Source organism: Mandrillus leucophaeus, unplaced genomic scaffold (genome assembly GCF_000951045.1).
Source record: "Mandrillus leucophaeus isolate KB7577 unplaced genomic scaffold, Mleu.le_1.0 Scaffold389, whole genome shotgun sequence".
In the NCBI taxonomy this organism is placed as follows: Eukaryota; Metazoa; Chordata; class Mammalia; order Primates; family Cercopithecidae; genus Mandrillus; species Mandrillus leucophaeus.
In genome coordinates, this window is record NW_012104131.1 from 2,243,990 (window position 1) to 2,268,336 (window position 24,347).

The 24,347-nt window shown below is 34.6% G+C and overlaps 1 protein-coding gene across 1 annotated transcript in view; it reads left to right on the forward strand.

Moving 5' to 3' along the window:
• The window catches only part of SCN3A (sodium channel, voltage gated, type III alpha subunit), a 95,954-nt gene extending 74,483 nt beyond the window's left edge, over positions 1–21,471 (forward strand). Inside the window, exons 22-28 of the mRNA XM_011990994.1 lie at positions 8,576–8,698; positions 11,147–11,419; positions 12,137–12,190; positions 12,996–13,133; positions 14,176–14,280; positions 16,455–16,725; positions 17,635–21,471. Coding sequence (XP_011846384.1) covers positions 8,576–8,698; positions 11,147–11,419; positions 12,137–12,190; positions 12,996–13,133; positions 14,176–14,280; positions 16,455–16,725; positions 17,635–18,830 — 2,160 coding nt within the window. The 3' untranslated portion in view covers positions 18,831–21,471. The remainder of the gene's footprint in view (positions 1–8,575; positions 8,699–11,146; positions 11,420–12,136; positions 12,191–12,995; positions 13,134–14,175; positions 14,281–16,454; positions 16,726–17,634) is intronic.
• The last annotated feature ends 2,876 nt before the right edge of the window (positions 21,472–24,347 follow it).

Here is a 24,347-nt window from a genome sequence, read left to right on the forward strand (position 1 = left end):
TAAGATTGACATTTGGATTTGGCAAAATGAAGGTCATTGGTGTTGTGGATGAGAGAAAATAATGAAGATGAAGAAATGGAGACAGCAGGTATGATACTTCAGGATGGAATCAAGGACAACTCATGCCTCTGTCTTCCAGAATACTGCACTAGAAGGACCACTTTTTCAGATTCTGTACAACTCTTTTCTTCTCAGCTGAAGGTCAAAAAGATACTATGTTCATTTTAAAAAACAAAATATACCTTACTATATATTATACATTCTATAACTACACAAACTATACTATAGATGCTGCTATTGACCACACAATGAACTAAATACATCATTTAATTAATATTTATTTAAAATGTATTGAAAACATCAGATTTCTTGTGGTCCTTATCAATTTTTGCCATCATCTCTGAGAAAATGCATCTGAGCATCTCTCATAAAAACTTCGTTTGATTCTAAAATATCCTAACATGCTGATGTGTGCAAACAAACTCTAGTAAAAGGTTCAACTATCGTGGAGTATTTATGGCCCACAGGTGATTTTCACTAACAGCACAGGTTAAAAGGAGATGCTGGATATTATGGCTTTGGAATTCTTTTCCTGCTTAATCACAGGCTCCTTAGAATCCCATCAGCTGCTCTGTTGAGGTGAACAAAAGCACCATAGGAACACTTTCTGATCCTAATACGTATTTCCATTTGCCAGCAACCCCTAGGATCTAGTGTTTCCTGCCTTAGTTCTTGACACTTATTATTGACATATTGGCATCCTCAATAATGGAGCTAGATTGTTAGTAGTAGTAATAGTAGTAGCAAGATATTACGCCTAGTACCTTGTAAGCACTTATTGTGGGAATGGCACTAATTAAGAGCCTTACATAATAATAGTGAAAATTACTACCCTGATTTAATGCACACTGTGTACAGGTGCCACCGAAAGCACTTTACATGTGTTAACTCATCTAATCTTCAAAATTCTGTGAGTTAGAAACAATTATTCTCAATTTGCAGGTAGGGAAGCTAAGACAAACAGATATTCAGTTACTTTCCCATGTTAACAGAGCTAATAAGTGGCCAAGCTGGATTTGGTACCCAAGTAATCTGGCTCTAATGACTGTGTTTCTAACCCCTACATTACAAACCTCTTTATAAATGTCTCTTTTACTTACTTTAAAAACTTTTGATTTTTCATATTATTATTTCTATTTTGCTACAGATTTTATCTCTATTTCACAGGTTTAGAAATGTCATACAGCTAGTAGGTGGTAGAGCTACCTTTACCCAACACTGAGTTCTTTGATCCATATTTTACAACAGGGCACAGATCTATTTGGCATATCGCGCTGAACTAGTCAGAGTTCCCACATGACGCTGAAGGTGATTGCGTATAAGTGGTGGTGAATGAAAACAATGAAATGGTGCCTTGCTAATATGCAGACATCTGCCTTGAATTTTATCTAGCGCTCTTGTAGAGAGAATTAGAATAAATAAAAGAGCTTTGGGGTAAAGGAACTAAATAATTATAAATGATTGTCATTTCATATTAATTTCTGATCTGTCTCTAGACATATTTCCATGTAAACAGTCTAGTATGTGATTTGACTTTTTCTATAAATGTCTTCTGATAGAAATGATTCATTTTGCCCATTTCTTGGAAGAATTTAATTCTCCTTTAGCATTATTAGTTAATTAATAAGAAAAAATTCTCACAGGCCAGTTTAAAAAGATAATCCTACTAATGCAGCTATAAATTTCTATAGCCCATTCTTTGAAAGAGTATGGATTTTAACAGAGACTTTTAATCTCTAATTCTGGTCTTTTGTTAAACTCCAACCCATACTTCTAACTGCTTCCTAAATAATACCTGCGAATACACCTACCATCTGCACACGTTCAACATGTTTCCCCTCTAAGTCATGCATTTCTTCCAAATTCCCTACTTAGTCTGAGGGTAATGTTTGTATAAATCCAGGCCAGATGTCATCTTCAGCCTTTCTGCCTTTCACCAATCAATCAGCAAGTTCTTCTCCATTTTACTAATAAATGAGTGGACAGTCTCGCCCCTCCTCCTCAACACATCAACACCACTGCAATCAACTGGGCCAAGCAATAGCTTACTGAATGTTCCTGCCTCCAGTCATGACCTCTGCAAATATGTATTTTAGGAAGACCTACCGGACCCTTTCTCTTCTTAAAGGCCTTCCCGTAGGATGCAATTCATTAGCTAGTATTCTAAATGGTGACAGTAAAGGCAAACAAGCGTTATCATTTGTAATATTAATAACAACCAACCTTAATTGAGCTATAAATTGTCCTTTGTCTTCAATGCTTAATTTGTTTAATCTTCACAACAACTTATGCAGCATCTACTGTTACTTTCCTAGCGTGTAGATGGGAAAATTGAGGCACAGAGTAGTTATCTAGTTAAGTAACTATATAACATACATTCATTGTGTAAAATGTCAAAAACAATTCATATCTTTCGAAAAAGAAATAATTACACCTGAAGATATAGTCATAATTACACACTTCATAAACAGAAATAATTATGCTCACAGTGAATCAAAGTTGCACTTTAAAATTTTTTCTAGTAGTGTGCTTGATTGAAGATGATGCATCTATTAACAAAGATACTTTGATTTGTTCTTTTTCAACATAAATGACATAGTGTTATTTTGATTTAATCATCTTGAAATTGTCAAATTAAGAATTCCAGACAAGGAAATAAACAGAGAGATCACCTGATTCACAGTCTTCATTTTAAAGACCCCTTCCCCACTGCACATAGGGTTTGGAATGTTTAAGTGAAATTCCTGTGAAACTCATGGTTTCTCTGTACCATATTGTAGTCAACAATGATGAGTGCACCAGATTTTACTCATCCTTTCCCCAGGGATGAATGCTTAGATTGTCTGCTTCCTGCTATTATAAACAATACCACAATGACCAAGGTGTTTGCTTTTATATAGCACGTGAGCATTGTGAATTTTCTAATCATGTATAAAGTTAAAGACCAATAAATAAACCGCAAAGATAAAAGCAGAAGAGAAAGCAAAAAGGTGGCCCTTGAATTATAAACTTACAAACTCCCCTTATGTAAAAATAAATTATCCTTTTTTTTTTTTCTTTAGGAGACAAAGTCTCTTTCTGTCACCCAGGATGGAGTGCAGTGGTGCAATCATAGCTTGCTGTAACCTCAAACTCCTAGGCTCAAGCAACCCTCCTGCTTCAGTCTCCCAAAGTGCTGGGATTACATGCATGAGACACCTCCCCCAGCCTGGACTCCCATTTCTGACTGAGGTTGCATAGGGACTACACTTCCCACAGCCACTGGAAGGACTTCCCACAGTCTCTGGAAGCCTGCGCTCTATTCCTGCTGTACACCTTACCCACCCTAGCTGGCCAAATCCCTCTGTAACCAGTATCCCCAACCTCTCACCTTCAATAGAGTCCTCTGCTACCATTCCCATGGCACCTTTGTACCTGCCCTTCACCACTACCTGAGCCATTTGCTAGGAACTACTCAGCAGATAGGAAATAGGGCTCCTTTGTCGTGGAAGCAGGAAGGTGTGCACCTAGCAATCTGAAATTCCAGGTGCCCTTGTCCTAAGAAATATTGAGCTAATCCATATGCTATTTAAGCCCCTCAGTACTATTACTGGGAGAAACTCAACTTCAAGATATACTGAAAGAGAGATCTGTGGTGTTGCAGGGAAACCCAACAACAATGTAGATAACTATTTAAATGTTCTGACCTCTGTAGCAAGTACAGATTTTACTCCAGAAGTTGTGAAGTTGTATTTTATTCTGCTCTCTTGAAGGGTTGGAGAGCGTTGGGTGAAGGGACTCAAGAGTGTCTAGCTTTCCTGTATACAAAATTTTAATCAGTTCTGTTTTCAGCTCCATCCATTGCCCCTCTGTTTTTGAGCAACCAAGGGCCTCCAGGTCCAGAGCCTTCTGAGCATTTGTTGAAACAATTTGTGTTGCTTCTGCAAGGCACCTGCATTTCTGCTGCTCTTTCTCTGATGAGAAAGTAATTATTCCTGTGCTTTCCACAGTCCAGAATGTTTTAAAATTCTTCTTGTTGTCTCTTGTCCTGTTATCTTTGTCTGTATTCCTTTGCTTTTCTTCTAGTTGAACTTCAATGGGGGGTATAAATAAATATGTTGTTCAAACAGATATAGTAAAAGTTTAGAAAGAATCTATGTGCTTTACTATTTGGTTAATGAGCTTTTACTGGATGAGTTGTAGGAGCTCTTTTTATATTAAGGAAATTATTTTGTCACATGTGGTATGAATATTTTCCTAATTTGGGCTTTTGTCTCTTGGATTTTTTGTTATGTATAAATTTTTCATATTGATTTAGTCAAATTTATCAGACTTTTTTTTCTTCTTGATTTTCTCATGTTTATGAAGACCTATTTCAAGACTGTTAAAAATATTCTGGTTTTTTTTTTTTCCAGTTTTTTTGTTTGAGAATTTTGTTTCTTTCTTTGTCCATTAGTTCATATTTTGTGTTTTAATGTTTGACCAACCTGGAACTTAATTTGGTATAAGGTGTGAGGTAAGGCTCTAGTATTATTTTTTTTCATGTGGTTTCTCATTTAATGAATAATCAGTTGTTCTATTTCTCCTCTCATTTAAAATTCTCTTCTTATCCATGTGCTAAATCTCAGTATCCACATGCTAATTTGAGCTTTATTATATTTCACTCCTTCTTTGTCTACTAATATAACAGATTTAATTACTGTAGATTTATAATTAATATCTCATGAAATTTGTCCTCTCTGCTTTTCTTCTTCCCAAAATTTTAAGTTATGCTTATACTTTTACTTTTTCTGAATTATATTTTTTAAGTTTTTGTAGTTAAAAAAGACTCCTACACAAACTTTTGTAAAAGTTAAGATGAAAAATGCATTTGTCAACCGTCTAAAATAATTAGGTTATTGTTTATAATATTTTTTCACTTGATTCTCTTATGGGATTTTTTAAGATAACGACAATATATATACAAATAATGATTTCTCCCACTTCTCTAATTCTTATAACTCTTCTTTTTCCAGAAGTGTTAAATAATAATGTTGTTGATGGGCATATTCTTTTATTCTGATTTTCATGAGAATGCTTATGGATCTCATCATCAAAAATTATACAAGCTTTTAGATAGAAATATATCATCAGAATGTATGGAGGTTATATAGAGTTTTTATCTTTTATGTTAGTGTTGAACTTTAAACATTGTCTTTAGCCATTTTCAAGGGAAATAAATTCCTATTGCTTGGTTCCTTAACCAATCACAGGATTTCCAGACTCTTCCTTGGAACCATCAACTCCATCCTGCATTATTCTTTTCTTTCTCAGTCTCAGCTGCCATAAGAATGTGGAAAGATGTGGATGACAACTGAGCCAACCCCTGACACCTCTATTACAGACATTTCCATTTATATACTGTGTAGTGTGATATGGTACCTAGAGTCATGTAAATTCATATTAAAAATATAGTTTTTGGAAATGGGTATCTCATACTTTGCACACATTGGCAAGAGTGCCTTTTATGTTTAGCACAGAAGAGATAAGATTAAAACACTATGTATTGAAAGGTTGGGAACAAATTTGCTAAGATGAAAAACACATTAGACATAAAAACAAAAGACCTAAATTCTAGTTATATGTTTACTTGTTGCCGTCTTTCCTTGGATTGGTCATTTCACTATTCTGAGACACAAAGATAACGAGTGAAAGAGATCACTGTGAATTGTAAAGCACCCTGCCAATGTAGTCATTATCTTCAAACTTCATGTATGTTGCAAATGTTTAAAATTCTTGCAAGGAGCTACCTCCACTTATAATAGAGATTTAAAAGATCTTATTTCAAAATAGATTTTAAAGCATATTTTTTCACATCAGTTAAACCACTAAAATAAGGTTTTGCCTTATTCAAAATGACATTGTACTTAAGTCATGCAAACCGGAAAAAAAATTTATGTATACGATTTATCAGATTGTGATAATCTTATCAGAGTGATTTGCATGGAAAAATCATTTTAAGTTACTTGATTAAACCAATCTGCACTGAGTATTCTCAAAGTCCTAAAAATATTTTAAATTCCCTTTATTTTCCTATATAATTCAAATATTCAGCAGATCCCAGCACAGATTTGTCAGAAAATCCAATGTCAGGTAGTTTTTGACGATCTCCCCTTGGGAACTTCCAGAAACTCTAGGACATATGTAGCCTAGAAATATGGTGCTAATTTCCTCTGATTCTCACATATTGTGGCTGCAACTCTGGCACTATGTCCTCTGGGCCATAAGGTCCATTAAAATAAGTGCAGCTTCATTAAGCCCAGCTTCTCCAACAACACACAATTCCATGCCATGTAGGGTGGTTAGATGCAGGTAGCGCCTTTCAACCTTTGAACCCATAACTTCCTATCTTTCCAGAACCCACTGTTCTGGATATTACCTTACTATTTTTTTTTTTTTTTTAAGAGAAAAGAGGCTCTCACTCTATAGCCCCGGCTGGAGTGCAAAGGTATGATCACAGTCACTGTAACCTCGAACTCCTGGGCTTAAGCAATCCTCCTGCCTATGCCTCCCAAATAGCTACAGCTACAAGTGCGTGCCACCATCCCTGGCTAATCGTTTTTTAGGTTTTTTTTTTTTTTTGAGATAAGGTCTCACTATGTTGCGCAGGCTGGTCTTGAACTCATAGCTTTAAGTGATCCTCCCACCTCCGCCTCCCAAAGCACTGGGATTACAGGCACAGGCCATCACACCCAGTTTTACTTTTCTTTTCAAAGCATGAGCTTCCTTACTTCAAGGTCTTGAGAAATTTGCAGCCACGTCCCTTTAAAATCCCACGTCTCAAATAAAGGACTTTGTTGGGAGGTTGAGAAAAATCTTCAGATAGTAACTCTAGAAACATTAAGAAGCTGTTAATGCCTCCTGAGGAAAAGGAGCATAGAACATAAAGCCTGTGTGTTCTCTAATAACCTTTCCAATCTTTCCAGTCTTCTATAACAGCAAACGTAAGACAGAAATGAATAGCTCAATCAATTATCTTGCCACTAATCAACTTTAGAAGTCAAGTCATGTATTATTCTGTTCAATTCTTAAAACGTATGCTAAATTAAACAATGAGAGGACAGTGGCTTCATATGCTTTTAAAGCCTAGGTTCTGGTTTTGGTGTCACTCTTTATATCCTGTGTTCTTGGGCACATTATTGATTTCATCCCACTTCACAAGATTGTTGGGAGAATTCACTTAAATCCATTTTCAACAGCCTTTTTTCATGGGAAATTATGCCCTAATGCCCTTAAGCCACTGTGGATATAATGAATTAATTTCTCTCTTATGCATTAAGGAAAGCACTAGTTATGTACCATCTTTGAAAGAACTGAGAAGATGGTCATTCAAATCATTTTCTGTGCTCTATGATTCAGATGAAGAACAAACATTTTTAATGGATGCAAAAGGTTAAGATATGCTTTTGAAGTCAGATCATTTGGGTTCAAATCGCCAATTCTACCTCTTATTAGCTGTGCATCCTTTTATTGGTGTGGGTGGGGGTGGCACTCAAACTTCCTCACACATAAAGAGGCAATGGTAATGGTAGCTATTTCTTTGGATTTATACATGAAGACATGTTATTATATTGAAAGAAAATTAAAGCAAATAAAGTTCCTCCCCCAAAAAGGACATGTCTTCTTTGATCTTTCATATATTTAAGTAAAATTTAGTATAAATACAGGTTGAGTCTTATCAAAAACCAGAAGTGTTTTGGATTCTGAAATATTCATTCTATGTCAGTTGAGCACTCCTAATCCAAAAGTCCAAATCCAAAATGCTCCAATGGGCATTTCTTTTGATTTTCATGTTAGCATTCAAAGCATTTTAGATTTCAGATTTTTAGATTAGGGATGTTCAGCCTGTGTCAGGAAGCTGTACCATCGCTCTGAATGATGAAGACTATATTCTAAATCTTAAGTCCAGTAGTTCGATAAAAATTTTCCCTGGAATAATTATTTATCCAACATATTTTGACTAAAGTATGTCTGCCCAGACAGTGTTAGATATGTTAAGAGAACTTTCATCCCAGCTGATAAAAAACTTACACGATCTGGAAAGGGAGATAAGATATGTAATCAGTTAACGCTATTATATGGTAAATGCTTCCAGAATGCATAACCAAGATATTACATAAATTCAAGAGAGAAATATTATTTCTAATCAATAATATTAAGCACACATCCATGGAGGATCTGGCATTGAACTCAATCCTGATGCACAGGTTGAAAAGGGGCCCATGGTTGTAAAATATCTAACTGGAGGTATTGACGAGTGTTTATAAATATGGGCAAGTATTCTGGTTTCATTGGTTAAAAATAAAAAATAAAAAAAAAAAAAGCAATAGTATGAGAGCAGACTGGCAATATAAGATGATCCCACTATGTGGAAGATGAAAGTTGCCAAGGTATGTTCAAATTAGTATTTAGTCCACACTAAATAGATACCACACCCTATACCTTCAGTCAACAGTTTATTTCTTGGTCAACTAATTAACATTTTTTCCTTTTGTAGGTTTCTTTGGTTAGCCTGGTAGCCAATGCTCTTGGTTACTCAGAACTCGGTGCCATCAAATCATTACGGACATTAAGAGCTTTAAGACCTCTAAGAGCCTTATCCCGGTTTGAAGGCATGAGGGTAAGAAGAATAGACACTCTAATTATTCATGTCAAAATTACATGTAGGTAATGATTTGGATAGAGAAGGGTGCCATACTCTTCTGATATTTATTTCATAGAATTACAGAGTTAGAGCAAAAATCTTAGAGATCACAAAGCCTAGCCTTCTGAAACTGGAGTTTATTTAAACAGGCTCTCAGAATTTGGGGGGACAGAACTGAGACTAGCATCCAAGTCTTCTTGTCACAGTTCAAATATGTTTCTACAGCACCCAAAAGCCTTCGACTGCCAGTTATTTCTTTTCATTGCTTACACACCTTGAAATGACTACTAACTACTGACATTCATCCGTGGTAGGGAGTTTCTTTCTCTCAATAGTTTGATTCCTTCAAAATTACTGGTAATGAATGAAAGGTAAAATGGATTTTGTGTGCTTTGCTTCTTGAATTAATATCCGTATTAAAAAATTATTGCATAAGGAAACAACAGTAAATTTTAGCCTCTACAAATTGCTAAATAACATCCAAAATGAAGGGTTAAGGTAATTAACTAAGCATTTCAGACTACTCCCCAGAATTTGTTTTATAGATCTTTTTTCTAGTTGAGCATTCTGAATGAGGTTCACTTTTTCTATAGCAGTTGTATCTTCCTCCCCAGCTGTCTTCCTTAATGTGTATATTATGCATCTAAACATAAAATCACACTTATTATAGATACCACCCATTTGCCATGACCCTCAGTAGAATTTAGCACAAAGGTCAGTTTTGTTTCATCTGGCTTGTGAGTGCATGTGGATATTTAATTTCTTCTAGGTCTTAGGGCTTTTATGTTGGGAGATGGTTTGTTTGGGGCAATAAAAATATTTCAACCTGGACTTTAAAGTTCACTCATCAGGGAGAACTAAGCCACTCTCCAGAATCATTGTAATCAAAGAAATATTTGGCTTTTACATTGTAATTTATTTCTTTGATAATGTTAAAGAAAGTTAGATAATAAAATTCACAAAGATTACTATATAATGTCAAATTCTTTTCAAACCAAACTTTTACCATTACTCATATTACTTAAGCTCTCATTTGGTTCCATGGTTTCCTATTAACAGTTCATCTTTGAGGTGAGATAGCAATTGAGCAAAATTTAAAACTTATAAATTTTCTCTAATCTGAAAAATATTCAAAGTTTAGAATTTTTAATTCAGTCATATAGCAGAATTAATATTACAGATGCAAATTACGAGAATGTATTATGCATTTACTTGAAAACAGGAGAACCTCTGGTGGTGTGTACCAAGCTTGTCCAATCCGCCTTCTTTTGTTATTTTGTTGTTCTGTATTGTTTTAGGCTATTAACAGCCTGAAGCCGTGGTTTTTAGTTTCTATCTCTAGTGATAAGTGGAAAAGAGGGATGAGGAAGGGACTTTACTGGCCCAACCAGAAAAAGAAACTAAGAACCCAGTGAATGTATCCTCTCCCTGGCAAGTAAAATGCATATGGCTTAACTTCCAAAAGAAACAAAATTCAAGTAGCATTGGAACTGTTTACAATTTTGGATTTCTGGTTTTGATGTCAATTTAAGATTTCTTGGTATTGATTTCTAAAATAACATTTGCAGTATTTTTAAAATAAAGCAATACTTTTATTTAATATAAATGCTTAACAGAATAGTCCAACATGAACTAGATTAAATTTAGATAAAAAAATTACTATCAACTTTCATAAAGATTTCAAAATACATCTTAATATCTTGTGAATGTAATGAGAAGTAAAGTGAATGAATTTTCCTTTCATGAAATAAGTCATGAAATAGGGTTGATGAAGTAGCATGTGCTCCAAAGTGAACATTTAAGAGACTGTGAAGTAATAATAATGGGAACATATCCAGTACTGTTACGTCCAGATATAAATTCCACCTTTCCCCCTAACAATATACCTTTTTATTGAGATTTACTAACAGGGGAAAAAAGGGACCCAGTAAATTCCTAATCCTCTTCTTCATAGTCATAAAAAGTTAACTTGATCTGAGAATATAGATTTAAGGCATTTTTACTACTTTGTTTATTTGTAAAGGGTTTGTTGGTTCGCTTTTTCAAATTATTCATTCATTAACACTCTTGAAAATTAAAATGTATTGCTGAAAGATGATTATTTTTTCTGTTGGCATTTAATGCATCTTTCTATTCTTTTTTCCCCAGCATACACACATTTTCTGACTCCATCTTACTATACCAGGTTTTTGATGATTTCTTTTCATACTGTAGCATATTTTGCTTTCCTTAAAACCTTAGATCTTTAGTTGTGTCATTGTTTTCCCTCAAATATGTGCTAGAAAATATTAGAAGAAATAACTTGTCCACCTAAATTTTTATTTAACTCTTTTCAAGCACATGTTAGTACGAAATAAATACACTGAAGGAATGGTTTCCATTCTAAAGGTTTGTAAGCTACGTTCCCCTCGTTTTCTCTTCTAGGTGGTTGTGAATGCTCTTGTTGGAGCAATTCCCTCTATCATGAACGTGCTGTTGGTCTGTCTCATCTTCTGGCTGATCTTTAGCATTATGGGTGTGAATTTGTTTGCTGGCAAGTTCTACCACTGTGTTAACATGACAACGGGTAACATGTTTGACGTTAGTGATGTCAACAATTTGAGTGACTGTCAGGCTCTTGGCAAGCAAGCTCGGTGGAAAAACGTGAAAGTAAACTTTGATAATGTTGGCGCTGGCTATCTCGCACTGCTTCAAGTGGTAAGTGGCTACTGTGTGAGTTTTGAAAAAATTTTCAAGATGTTTCAAGTAAGATTATTTCCCTGATGTTCTTCATTTGAATGACTAACATTTGACAGTATGAAAAAAAAGTTAATGATAACATCTATAATATCACCTTGAATTGATCATAAAAAAGATGTTATAGTTATTTTATAATACATTTTCCTCAGTGTTAAGCTTTTAGTATGTTTTAATGTGATTTTATATTTCTGCTTCCTTTTTATTATATTTTTGGGTACTGGTATCGTTTTAGTTTTCTGTATCAATTATTGCCAAAGGAGCAACTTTAGGTACTAAAATAACAATATATATTTGTAGTGATGAATTAAATGTATAAATTATTAGCCAAATACTTTATTATACCAATGTCTAGGAAATATGATTCTACTATGTGTGAAAACGCAAATCATAGAGCATAAAAGGGAATTGGGACTGAGATGGCAGTTTCATGAATAAAGTCTTTCACTAAATTTTAGTGTAGGAAGAAAACAGAATACTTTCAAGGAAAAAAAAAGGAAACAAGTTCCAGACTTTAAATACAAATGTTTTTCTATTTCGATTTTATTTCAATATCTTCATATGAAATTTCACAATATTGTACAAAAAGTTATTTGTTATACTGTCAGATTTTCATCTGGTTAAATGTCATTGTTGGGTGAAATTTTTATGAACAATTCAAATATATGTTATTTGCAGGCCACATTTAAAGGCTGGATGGATATTATGTATGCAGCTGTTGATTCACGAGATGTAAGTATCACTCAAATATTATTTATCGGTACTAGACTTCTTATGGCAAATACTGGTGGTAATTTAAACACTGAAACATCCAAAATTTTATATTAGAACATTTAATATTGCATATAAAAAATGAACACTCTGCTTCAATATACATGATGCTTGATTAATGTGTACCTAATACATAATATGTAGCTAATATGAAAGGATATCTAGCTGCACGGATCCTAAGACATTAGATTGGCCCAGTAAATAAGACTATTCTGAGTGGGCAAGTTGTTCAGTGGGGAAGTAACTTGTCTCTCCCTATCCTTGGAGAGTATGATAAACCAGACTCTGTGAAGCAGCTTCCAAGAATATCATGATACAGAAAAGCAGGCAAGTTTCAGGGACACTCAATTTAGAAAATGAAAATAAAAATAACTCCGCAGAACCTATCTGTGCTGAATTTTCCTCTTAGAAGTTGATGTTCTGCTCTTAAAGCCATATTTCCAAAATTCAGCATTTCCAAAACCAAACTGAAAATATTGCAAAAAAAATTATGACTAATAATAGGCTCAAAATGTTTCCCTGCTTATATCACAGAATATGTTAAAGGTAATGCACAATGGGAAAACAGAATCAAGAACAATCATAAAGCTTGCAAACTTTCATTTTACTAGATCATGCTAGTTTTAAAACATTGCTTTTACAGAACAATATCTCAGGGTAAGGCAAAAGTAGCACTGTATTAAATAACAGCACTCAATAAATTCTTGATTTAGTGTAAGTATTTATAGTATTTGTAATATTATTGAATATTTTCAATGTCATTTAGGTTACGCTTCAGCCTATGTATGAGGAAAATCTGTACATGTATTTATACTTTGTCATCTTTATCATCTTCGGGTCATTCTTCACTCTGAATCTATTCATTGGTGTCATCATAGATAACTTCAACCAGCAGAAAAAGAAGATAAGTATTCTTCACGTTTTACCTTTCTTCATTCTGAGGTTCTGTCTGTTAGTACAACCAAATAACCAGGATACTTGTAGTCATGACAGTCTTAAATCATGTTTATATTATTTTCAGTTTCCCATGTGGTTATAAAAGCTGCAGGGATTCCAGCCTCTAGTCAGTGGCTCTTCTCAAAGTTTATCTATTGGATAGCTTTACAACCCAAAACTGTGTCCGCGCCTTCAGACCCATCCAATGGGTCTCCAGTGCTTTAGTCTGGCTTACAGAGCCTTTCAGGAATTACCTCCACCCAGTTTTCCATCTTCATCTTTTCCTACACTTCATTCTATACATGTGTATTTCTCTACTACATAGTCACCACCCATACATCTACATGAGTTTTCTGTCCTTTTCTGAAGAAGCATTCCCTTGTACCTCCATGGCTTTTTGTGATTTTTTTTTTTATCCTGGAATGTTCCTAGAAAACCTGTAATCATCTTTTAAGGCCTAGCTTAAGGGTAAGCTATGTAACAGCTTGTCTCTGAGGCTCTGAACTCATTGTTGCCTCTGCAGTACATTTAATTTTTTTTTGTCACATCAACATACACTGTCCACCTATGTTTTCAGTTTCCTGCTCCACTTAGAAGCAGAATACTGTATCTTATATATTTATGTAATTCTGATACCCAGCACACTGTCTAGCACACAGAAAGTGTTCAAAAACTGTTGAACGAAGAAGTAAAATTATCGGCAGTGAAATGGACTAAGAAAATGTTTTCTGTTTTACAAAAATATATTTGAGACTCTCGTGCCTACTTTTAAACATAGTATAATCAAATTAGGATCCTGTAGTGATCAAAGTTTTATGTCCGTAAGGATTTTCCATAATATTAAGACAGTCAGAATTTCACATAAATGGGAAAAGCAGGATAAATGTACATGTAGCAAGATAATATCCACTTAAAACTTAGAAAAGATTAAAGGAAAGACAAATATTTTTTGTAAAAGTGCTATTGGAACACATATTGGAATTGTAACCAGTTTTATACTATGTCTTTACTTTGGAGGTCAAGACATCTTTATGACAGAGGAACAGAAAAAATATTACAATGCAATGAAGAAACTTGGATCCAAGAAACCTCAGAAACCCATACCTCGCCCAGCAGTAAGAATTACTTGTCTCCTTTAACGTTCCAAAGCCATGTGTCCATATGGTCAAATTGAACAATGCTCTAGAGCAGAATATATTAGATGATATCACCAATATTGAGCCCTAATTATAAAGTTCATATTTTGTATCATAATTCACAACTTCTGCACTCATTAGGAGTTACCACATTCCAAAAAGGAGGTAATGTTCTTTATAATTTGTGAACTGAAAACTTCTAGCTCAGGGTTCCCAATAAATGCTTCCAAAGCAAGATTCACTTTCCTGCTACCAACAGCACACCTGGTTCCTCCTCCTTTAGCTTTCTCATCCCACTCTCCATGGCTTCCCTCTACACTCTCTGTTCCCTCCATTCTTAAGACTAGAAAATATTCCAAACCTGTTTAGAAAGGGAAAATATGTCATAAAAATTGTTTGTTTCACCAAATACACCAAAACAGAATAAGGCATATTCAGAATGCATACTCTGTAGAGCCTCATGCTAATGGAATGATGTAATAATGATAGATTATGTTCACAGAGTGGGACTCTAACTCAGCTATTATCTGAGATAGGTAAAGAATAAGGAAACTGAGGCCCAAAGAACATATGAATAATGCCCCAAGTCACAAATCTTGTAATTGCCAGAACTGGGACTTGACAAGGCCTCATAAATTCTCTAAGTGACTTGACTTTACCGTATTTATAAGAGTGGTTGGAATGTGAGGGAGCAGGGTAAGAGAGGAAAGTATTGAACCAACTTTACTAGAGTTCTTTGGCTGGGCGCTGTGGCTTACGTCTGTAATCCTAGTACTTTGGGAGGCCAAGGTGGGCAGATTACGAGGTCAGGAGATCAAGACCATCCTGGCTAACACGGTGAAACCCCGTCTCTACTTAAAAAAAAAAAAAAAAAAAAAAACAATTAGCCGGGCATGGTGGCAGGCACCTGTAGTCCCAGCTACTCAAGAGGCTGAGGCAGGAGAATGGCATGAACCTGGGAGGCGGAGCTTGCAGCAAGCAGAGATCGCACCACTGCACTCCAGCCTGGGTGACAGGGCGAGACTCAGTCTCAAAATAAATAAATAAATAAATAAATAAATAAATAAATAAAACATGGTCAGTTCATGACCTTTGATTTTTGGTAAGCCATGAAGTTTTATTTTAAGTTTTTACTCTAAATGATTAATAATATATTTCTTTAATAAAACTATATTTAATAGCCATATTAATATAAGAATCTTTGAAAGCATGTTGTTCCTGAGATGATTGTTAATAAGACAAAGAAAAAAACGTTTAAAGTCATGCATTTTTGTTAAAGCATAGGGCATAGGTAAAGAAGGACAGATGGAAAGAAATACAGATAAATTAACAAACCCATACAGAGATTCACAGAGCTAGAGAAGTAGAATTCAACAGAAATGTGACTGATGTATTTTGGGGGAGGGAAATAAGGTATAAACCAAAATTTCTAAAATATTGATAAATGAACTGGTGTATTCATCTATCTAAATGTCTGTCGATATTAACCTACTTTGTAAATCTTTGTTATTCATTGTCACTATTTTTTAATAAAAATTTTCATATTTATTCAAATCAAGCAAAGACTATACATATTATCAGCCAATTGCCACAAATTTATGTTTGTTTTTGTTTTGTTTTTTAAGAGACAGCACTTCACTCTGTCACCCAGACTAGAGTGCAGTGGCAAGACCATAGTTCACTGCAGGCGCAAACACCTGGGGTCAAGTGATCCACCTCAGCCTCGCTCGTAGCTGGGACTGCAAGCCTGTGCCACCATGCCTGGCTAATTTTTTTTTTTTTAATAGAAATGAGGTCTCACTATGTTGCCCAAACTGGTCTGGAACTCTTGGCTTCAAGAAAGTCTTCAATCTCAGCCTTCCAAAGTGCTGGAATTACAGGCATGAGGCGCCACGCCCAGCCTTAATTTATGTCTCATCCAACTTTGTCTTTCCATTGGACCTAAATAAACCAAATATGCTTTGTTTAGCTATATAAATATTTTTTTTCATTTTTTTAACATGAAGAGAAAAAAAGCACACAAAATTGTTTGGGATAATATGAGGAGGGTGCACATTCATCGCCATATGTGGAAGGGCTTTATCTACAATTTTACTGGATTATTCTTTATGAAATATATATAGTAACCTTATCTCTCTTCTCTCACTTTCTAGAACAAATTTCAAGGAATGGTCTTTGATTTTGTAACCAGGCAAGTCTTTGATATCAGCATCATGATCCTCATCTGCCTCAACATGGTCACCATGATGGTGGAAACCGATGACCAGGGCAAATATATGACCCTAGTTTTGTCCCGGATCAACCTAGTGTTCATTGTTCTGTTCACTGGAGAATTTGTGCTGAAGCTGGTCTCCCTCAGACACTACTACTTCACTATAGGCTGGAACATCTTTGATTTTGTGGTGGTGATTCTCTCCATTGTAGGTAAGAACAGGTTAATTACCAAGAGGTACAGTTACAGAGAAACGGTTGCCCCAGGACCTTCCAGCTGATTAACATGGAAATTAGGTCTGAGAATAATAATGCATATAGATCTAAAGTTCAACACTAACATATATGAATAAAAACTCTGAAACCTGGGTTTATTCACAAAGCTAACTGGTTAGAAACCATGTTAGGAATACCAGGTTTGGGAAAGAGGTGAAGAAGACAGGAAATAAACATTATCAGGCGCTCTCCTAATCTTAAACAAAGGTCACAGGCTAAAAGAGGCAGATGGCTTAAAAAACGAATCATTATAATGCAATAAAGTTGGTACTATAAGAAGCACTGAAAAGGAAGTAGCTGTCTCTGCTGGAATGCGTTAACACAGGCTTCCAGAGATAAAGGTAATGCATCCTAGGTGGGTTTTTAAAGAAAAGTTGAGATTAAATAGGAGAAAAAGAGAGATAGGGAATTATAGAACCCCAAATTTAGAAACTTCAACTTTAACCTCATGTCAAATATGGCCCATTTTTCTCTAACTGAAAAATATCATTAAAAAATAGAAAACAATACATTCAGAGATTTCAGAAATAATTTTTGTTTGTAATTGCCACAATTCATGTGTAGGGATAACTATTCATAGAAATTGGGTGTATATAATGTTAAATTGCCATGCTACCATTGGAGATTATTTGGATTTTGCAAAAATTCATATTGGTTTATGACATTACAGAATCATTGAATAAATCTCTGTAATCAATAATTGCTAGTATCAGGGAGTGGATCCAAATATTTAGTAAAGACTGATACTCATAACAAGTTTGTTGTTTTCATAGACCTTAAAAAAGATAAAGCCATCAGGTAAGTGAAAGATATTCTCTGTTTAGCTGTGTTCTATGTTTTCCATAGGTATGTTTCTGGCTGAGATGATAGAAAAGTATTTTGTGTCCCCTACCCTGTTCCGAGTGATCCGTCTTGCCAGGATTGGCAGAATCCTACGTCTGATCAAAGGAGCAAAGGGGATCCGCACGCTGCTCTTTGCTTTGATGATGTCCCTTCCTGCGTTGTTTAATATCGGCCTCCTGCTCTTCCTGGTCATGTTCATCTACGCCATCTTTGGGATGTCCAACTTTGCCTATGTTAAAAAGGAAGCTGGAATTGATGACATGTTCAACTTTGAGACCTTTGGCAACAGCATGATCTGCTTGTTCCAAATTACAACCTCTGCTGGCTGGGATGGATTGCTAGCACCTATTCTTAATAGTGCACCACCGGACTGTGACCCTGACACAATTCATCCTGGCAGCTCAGTTAAGGGAGATTGTGGGAACCCATCTGTTGGGATTTTCTTTTTTGTCAGTTACATCATCATATCCTTCCTGGTTGTGGTGAACATGTACATCGCGGTCATCCTGGAGAACTTCAGTGTTGCTACTGAAGAAAGTGCAGAGCCCCTGAGTGAGGATGACTTTGAGATGTTCTATGAGGTTTGGGAAAAGTTTGATCCCGATGCGACCCAGTTTATAGAGTTCTCTAAGCTCTCTGACTTTGCAGCTGCCCTGGATCCTCCTCTTCTCATAGCAAAACCCAACAAAGTCCAGCTTATTGCCATGGATCTGCCCATGGTCAGTGGTGACCGGATCCACTGCCTTGATATTTTATTTGCCTTTACAAAACGTGTTTTGGGTGAGAGTGGAGAGATGGATGCCCTTCGAATACAGATGGAAGACCGGTTTATGTCATCAAACCCCTCCAAAGTCTCTTATGAGCCTATTACAACCACTTTGAAACGTAAACAAGAGGAAGTGTCTGCCGCTATCATTCAGCGTAATTTCAGATGTTATCTTTTAAAGCAAAGGTTAAAAAATATATCAAATAACTATAACAAAGAGGCAATTAAAGGGAGGATTGACTTACCTATAAAACAAGACATGATTATTGACAAATTAAATGGGAACTCCACTCCAGAAAAATCAGATGGGAGTTCCTCTACCACCTCTCCTCCTTCCTATGATAGTGTAACAAAACCAGACAAAGAAAAGTTTGAGAAAGACAAACCAGAAAAAGAAAGCAAAGTAAAAGAGGTCAGAGAAAATCAAAAGTAAAAAGAAACAAAGAATTATCTTTGTGATCAATTGTTTACAGCCTATGAAGGTAAAGTATATGTGTCAACTGGACTTCAAGAGGAGGTCCATGCCAAACTGACTGTTTTAACAAATACTCATAGTCAGTGCCTATACAAGACAGTGACCTCTTTGTCACTGCAACTCTGTGAGACAGGGTATCAACATTGACAAGAGGTTGCTGTTTTTATTACCAGCTGACACTGCTGAGGAGAAACCCAATGGCTACCTAGACTATAGGGATAGTTGTGCAAAGTGATCATTGTAACTACACCAAACACCTTTAGTACAGTCCATGCATCCATTCTATTTTTAACTTCCATGTCTGCCATATTTTTACAAAATTTGTTCTAGTGCATTTCCATGGTCCCCAATTCATAGTTTATTCATAATACTATGTCACTATTTTTGTAAATGAGGTTTACGTTGAAGAAACAGTATACAGGAACCCTGTGGTCCTACTCTACAAGTCTCTCAAATGATCAGACAAAAGTGTTTTGCCAGAGAGATAAAATTTTTGCTCAAAACCAGAAAAAGAATTGTAATGGCTACAGTTTCAGTTACTTCCATTTTCTAGATGGCTTTAATTTTGAAAGTATTTTAGTCTGTTATGTTTGTTTCTGTCTGAACAGTTATGTGCCTGTAAAGTTTCCTCTAATATTTAAAGGATTATTTTTATGCAAAGTGTTCTGTTTCAGCAAGTGCAAATTTTATTCTAAGTTTCAGAGCTCTATATTTAATTTTGGTCAAATGCTTTCCAAACAGGTAATCTAATAAATCCATTCTAGAAAAATATATCTAAAGTATTGCTTTAGAATAGTTGTTCCACTTTCTGCTGCAGTATTGCTTTGCCATCTTCTGCTCTCAGCAAAGCTGATAGTCTATGTCAATTAAATACCCTATGTTATGTAAATAGTTATTTTATCCTGTGGTGCATGTTTGGGCAAATATATATATAGCCTGATAAACAACTTCTATTAAATCAAATATGTACCACAGTGTATGTGTCTTTTGCGAGCTTCCAACAGGGATGTATCCTGTACCATTCATTAAACATAGTTTAAAGGCTATCACTAGTGCATGTTAATATTGCCTATGCTGCTCTATTTTACTCAATCCATTCTTCACAAGTCTTGGTTAAAGATTGTCACATATTGGTGAAAGAATGAATTCAACCTGCTATCTGTCCATTATGTCAAGCAGAATAATTTGAAGCTATTTACAAACACCTTTACTTTTGCACTTTTAATTCAACATGAGTATCATATGGTATCTCTCTAGATTTCAAGGAAACACACTGGATACTGCCTACTGACAAAACCTATTCTTCATAGTTTGCTGAAAATATGTCTAAAACTTGTTTAAATATAAATAATGTAAAAATATAATCAATTTTATTTGTCAGCATTTTGTACATAAGAAAATTATTTTCAGGTTGATGACATCACAATTTATTTTACTTTATGCTTTTGCTTTTTATTTTTAATCACAATTCCAAACTTTTGAATCCATAAGATTTTTCAATGGATAATTTCCTAAAATAAAAGTTAGATAATGGGTTTTATGGATTTCTTTGTTATAATATATTTTCTACCATTCCAATAGGAGATACATTGGTCAAAAACTCAAACTTAGATCATTTTCTACCAACTGTGGTTGCCTCAATATAACCTTTTATTCATGGAAGTTTTTTTTTATTCAACTTTTGTAGTATTTACGTATGCAGACTAGTCTTATTTTTTTAATTCCTGCTGCACTAAAGCTATTACAGATATAACATGGATTTTGTTCTTTTTAGCCATGAACAAAGTGGCAAAGTTGTGCAATTACCTAACATGATATCAGTTTTTGGATTTTGCACAAACCAAAAGTTTAATGTTAATTCCTTTTACAAAACTATTTACTGTAGTGTATTGATGAACTGCATGCAGGGAATTGCTATTACTAAAAAGAATGGTGAGCTACGTCATTATTGAGCCAAAAGAATAAATTTCATTTTTTATTGCATTTCACTTATTGGCCTCTGGGGTTTTTTGTTTTCGTTTTTTGCTGTTGGCAGTTTAAAATATATATAATTAATAAAACCTGTGCTTGATCTGACATTTGTATACATAAAAGTTTACATGAATTTTACAACAAACTAGTGCATGATTCACCAAGCAGTACTACAGAATAAAGGCAAATTAAAAGCAGCTTTGTGAACTTTTATGTGTGCAAAGGATCAAGTTCACATGTTCCAACTTTCAGGTTTGATAATAATAGTAACCACCTACAATAGCTTTCAATTTCAATTAATTCCCTTGGCTATAAGCATCTAAACTCATCTTCTCTCAATATAATTGATGCTATCTCCTAATTACTTGGTGGCTAATAAATGTTACATTCTTTGTTACTTAAATGCATTATATAAACTCCTATGTATACATAAGGTATTAATGATATAGTTATTGAGAATTTATATTAACTTTTTTTCAAGAACCCTTGGATTTATGTGAGGTCAAAACCAAACTTTTATTCTCAGTGGAAAACTCCAGTTGTAATGCATATTTTTAAAGACAATTTGGATCTAAATATGTATTTCATAATTCTCCCATAATAAATTATATAAGGTGGCTAATTGGAATTCATTGGCTTCTTTCTGCTCAAGTCAATTTACACATCTCACTGACACCACAGAGATGCCAAATATTGCTTTGCAAAACCTTTATAATCATTACCCAAGTGATCTATAAGCAATATATTAATTGGTATGCATTTTACCTAAATGACCATCTTCCAGAATCATCAGAAGAGACTTTAGTTGAAAGGGAGAATACTTTAAAAAATATACCTACCTAGCTAAAGGGTATTCTGAAAATACTGTCCAGAATAGAAAGTTGCTGACATAATTGGACATATCTTTGAAATAACTACTTCCATAATGAGACTTCATTATAAGATTCTATTTTGAAAATGCAGGTAGAATTGGCTGGGTGCAGTGGCTCATGCCTGTAATCCCAGCACTCTGGGAGGCCGAGGCGGGCAGATCACAAGGTTGGGAATTTGAGACCAGCCTGGCCAACATAGTGAAACCCCATCTCTACTAAAAATGCAAAAAAAAAAAATAGCTGGGCATGGTGGTGCATGCCTGTAATCCCAGCTACTTGGGAGGCTGAGGCAGGAGAATTGCTTGAACCTGGGAGGCCAAGGTTACAGTGAGCTAAGATCACGCTGCTGCACTCCAGCCATCTCAAAAATAAAAAAAGGTAGAATCAATCAAGTCGGCCATAGAAATAACAATACTATGAAATAAAATTTGAATCCACTGATAAGTGATACTAAATGGCTCCTTTCTAATAAAGAGAAAACATTTGTATGAAGAGAAAAATGGGTGTTCTGGTTTTCAAATATTATAGCCAAAAGATAATGGCTATATAAATTTATGTATCTTAATAATTTTCAAAAAACTTGTATATGGTAAAATAGCACGACAACCATTTTTGTGTATTTCAAACAACTTAATAATCATACAGAAAGTCAGGTGACCATTTTTGCAGAAATGGAAAAGGTAAAAAGAGCTGGACTAATAGTCCTTACACTTGGTTTCTAGTTTCAATTCTGGCATTAAATTAGCTGTGTAATGTAGGCAAATCAAATTCTAACCCTCAGATTTTTCCATCATTAATAGGAATGTTGAATTTAGAATATTATTTCTGGTATGCCTTTCATTCTAAAATGCTATGTTCAAAATCAAAGTGATCACTCATTTTGCCTATTCAAAGTGAGTAATTTCCTCTATATGGGCAATATTTAATGAAAAAAATTTATATTGTCAATAGACTTTTAGAAACATTACTAAGATAACATTAAACAGAAACACAACATTTGGCTTTGACTTTAGCCTCATTTAAAAAAAAGAAAGAAAACTCTTCTTATCCCTTATAAGTTTTATACCATAAAGTTGAAGGATGCTTTAAATAATTGAAATTATGGCTATTATTTCTTCTTTGTAATGTTACAGATTTCTAAAAGACAATATGTGATCTATAATAGAAGATACTAAAATCAAGAAATCACTAGTCATTTTGTAAAACTGCCTCAAACCACGAGTGTAGTAAGTTCTTTGTCATTAATTACATTTACCACAACACTTCAACATACTGGGTTTCAATCTTACATTCTCTACAGTTAAGTTTGTATTACAAAAGGATAAAATATGTGTATCATTCTCTTATAATAACATCTGTAACATTTAATTCTGTTGCAGAGAAAATTGATAATTCTTCACTCTTTTCTTCTTCTTCGAGATTGAGCCACTGCACTCCAGCCTGAGTGACAGAGCAAGACTCTGTCTCAAAATAAAAAAAAAATTTTTTTTAAAGGAAAGAAATTGTTACATGAAAGTAACATAATACTTAAAGGTAAATTTATAGTAAAAACTTATTTTATTAAAAATACATATTGCCAAAATTTAGTGAACTGAGGAATAATTTTAAAAAATGAAATAATACCTAAGAAACAAGAAGCAGATGATGAGGAAGAGGATAGATAGATAGGTAGATAGATAGACAGATATAGATAGATAGGTAGTCTATGAAATATAAAAAGTAATAGAATAAATACAGACAGTTGGTTCTTAGAAAAAAAACTAATATGTTTTAAACCTCTGGCAAGATTAATCAAAAAGAGTAAACAATAGGAGGAAAGAAAAAGGGAGAAAATTATAGGTAGAATGCTATAAACTTACGTTTCAAAAGCAGTGTGAAATAAACAAAAAGAATAAAATCTAATAAAAATAGCACACCAATACTGGAGGAAAAATGACAACTAAAAGTTTTGAAAAATTTATAACCTTTGAAAAATGTGATCAATGGCTAAAATCATGCCCCAACACCAAGAGAGACAAAACAACATATTAGGAAGGGAAGAAACATTTCCAAACCCATCCTAGAAGCTAGAATAAACATTGATACCAAACCTAGGCAAGAAATAATAGAAAGAAAAATTACTGGCAATTTTACTCTTAACATAAATGGAAAAAAAAATTAATGCAATATAAGAAAACCAAACCCAGTAATATATGAAAAATATAAATTAGATAGGTCTTCTAGGATAGCAGAGTTAGAAACTCAGAGGACACTCTTACCAGCAAAACAACAATTTAAGAGGTAAAAATTGGAGCAATGATTTAAGTTCTCTGGAAATTTTCCTAAGGGTGTACAGCAAATGAAGAAACATTCACTCAAGAAAATCGACTGAATATCAGTAAGAAGAGTGACAGTCTGTGGCATTTAAGCCACAACTCACTCCCCTAATCCCCATCCTCAGTTCCAACTCACAGAACCTTTATGCTGGGTACTCTAATAGTGAGGAACTCCTTCTGACCCTAGCATCCAACCTCAGGAGGAAAAGGATAACCTTCACTTCCCTCCATCATCTCTTCCTCCACTAGCCACATATTACAAGAGTTATATTCCACATAGGCACAGCCAAGAGGACGGGTTGTCCCTTGCCCTATCT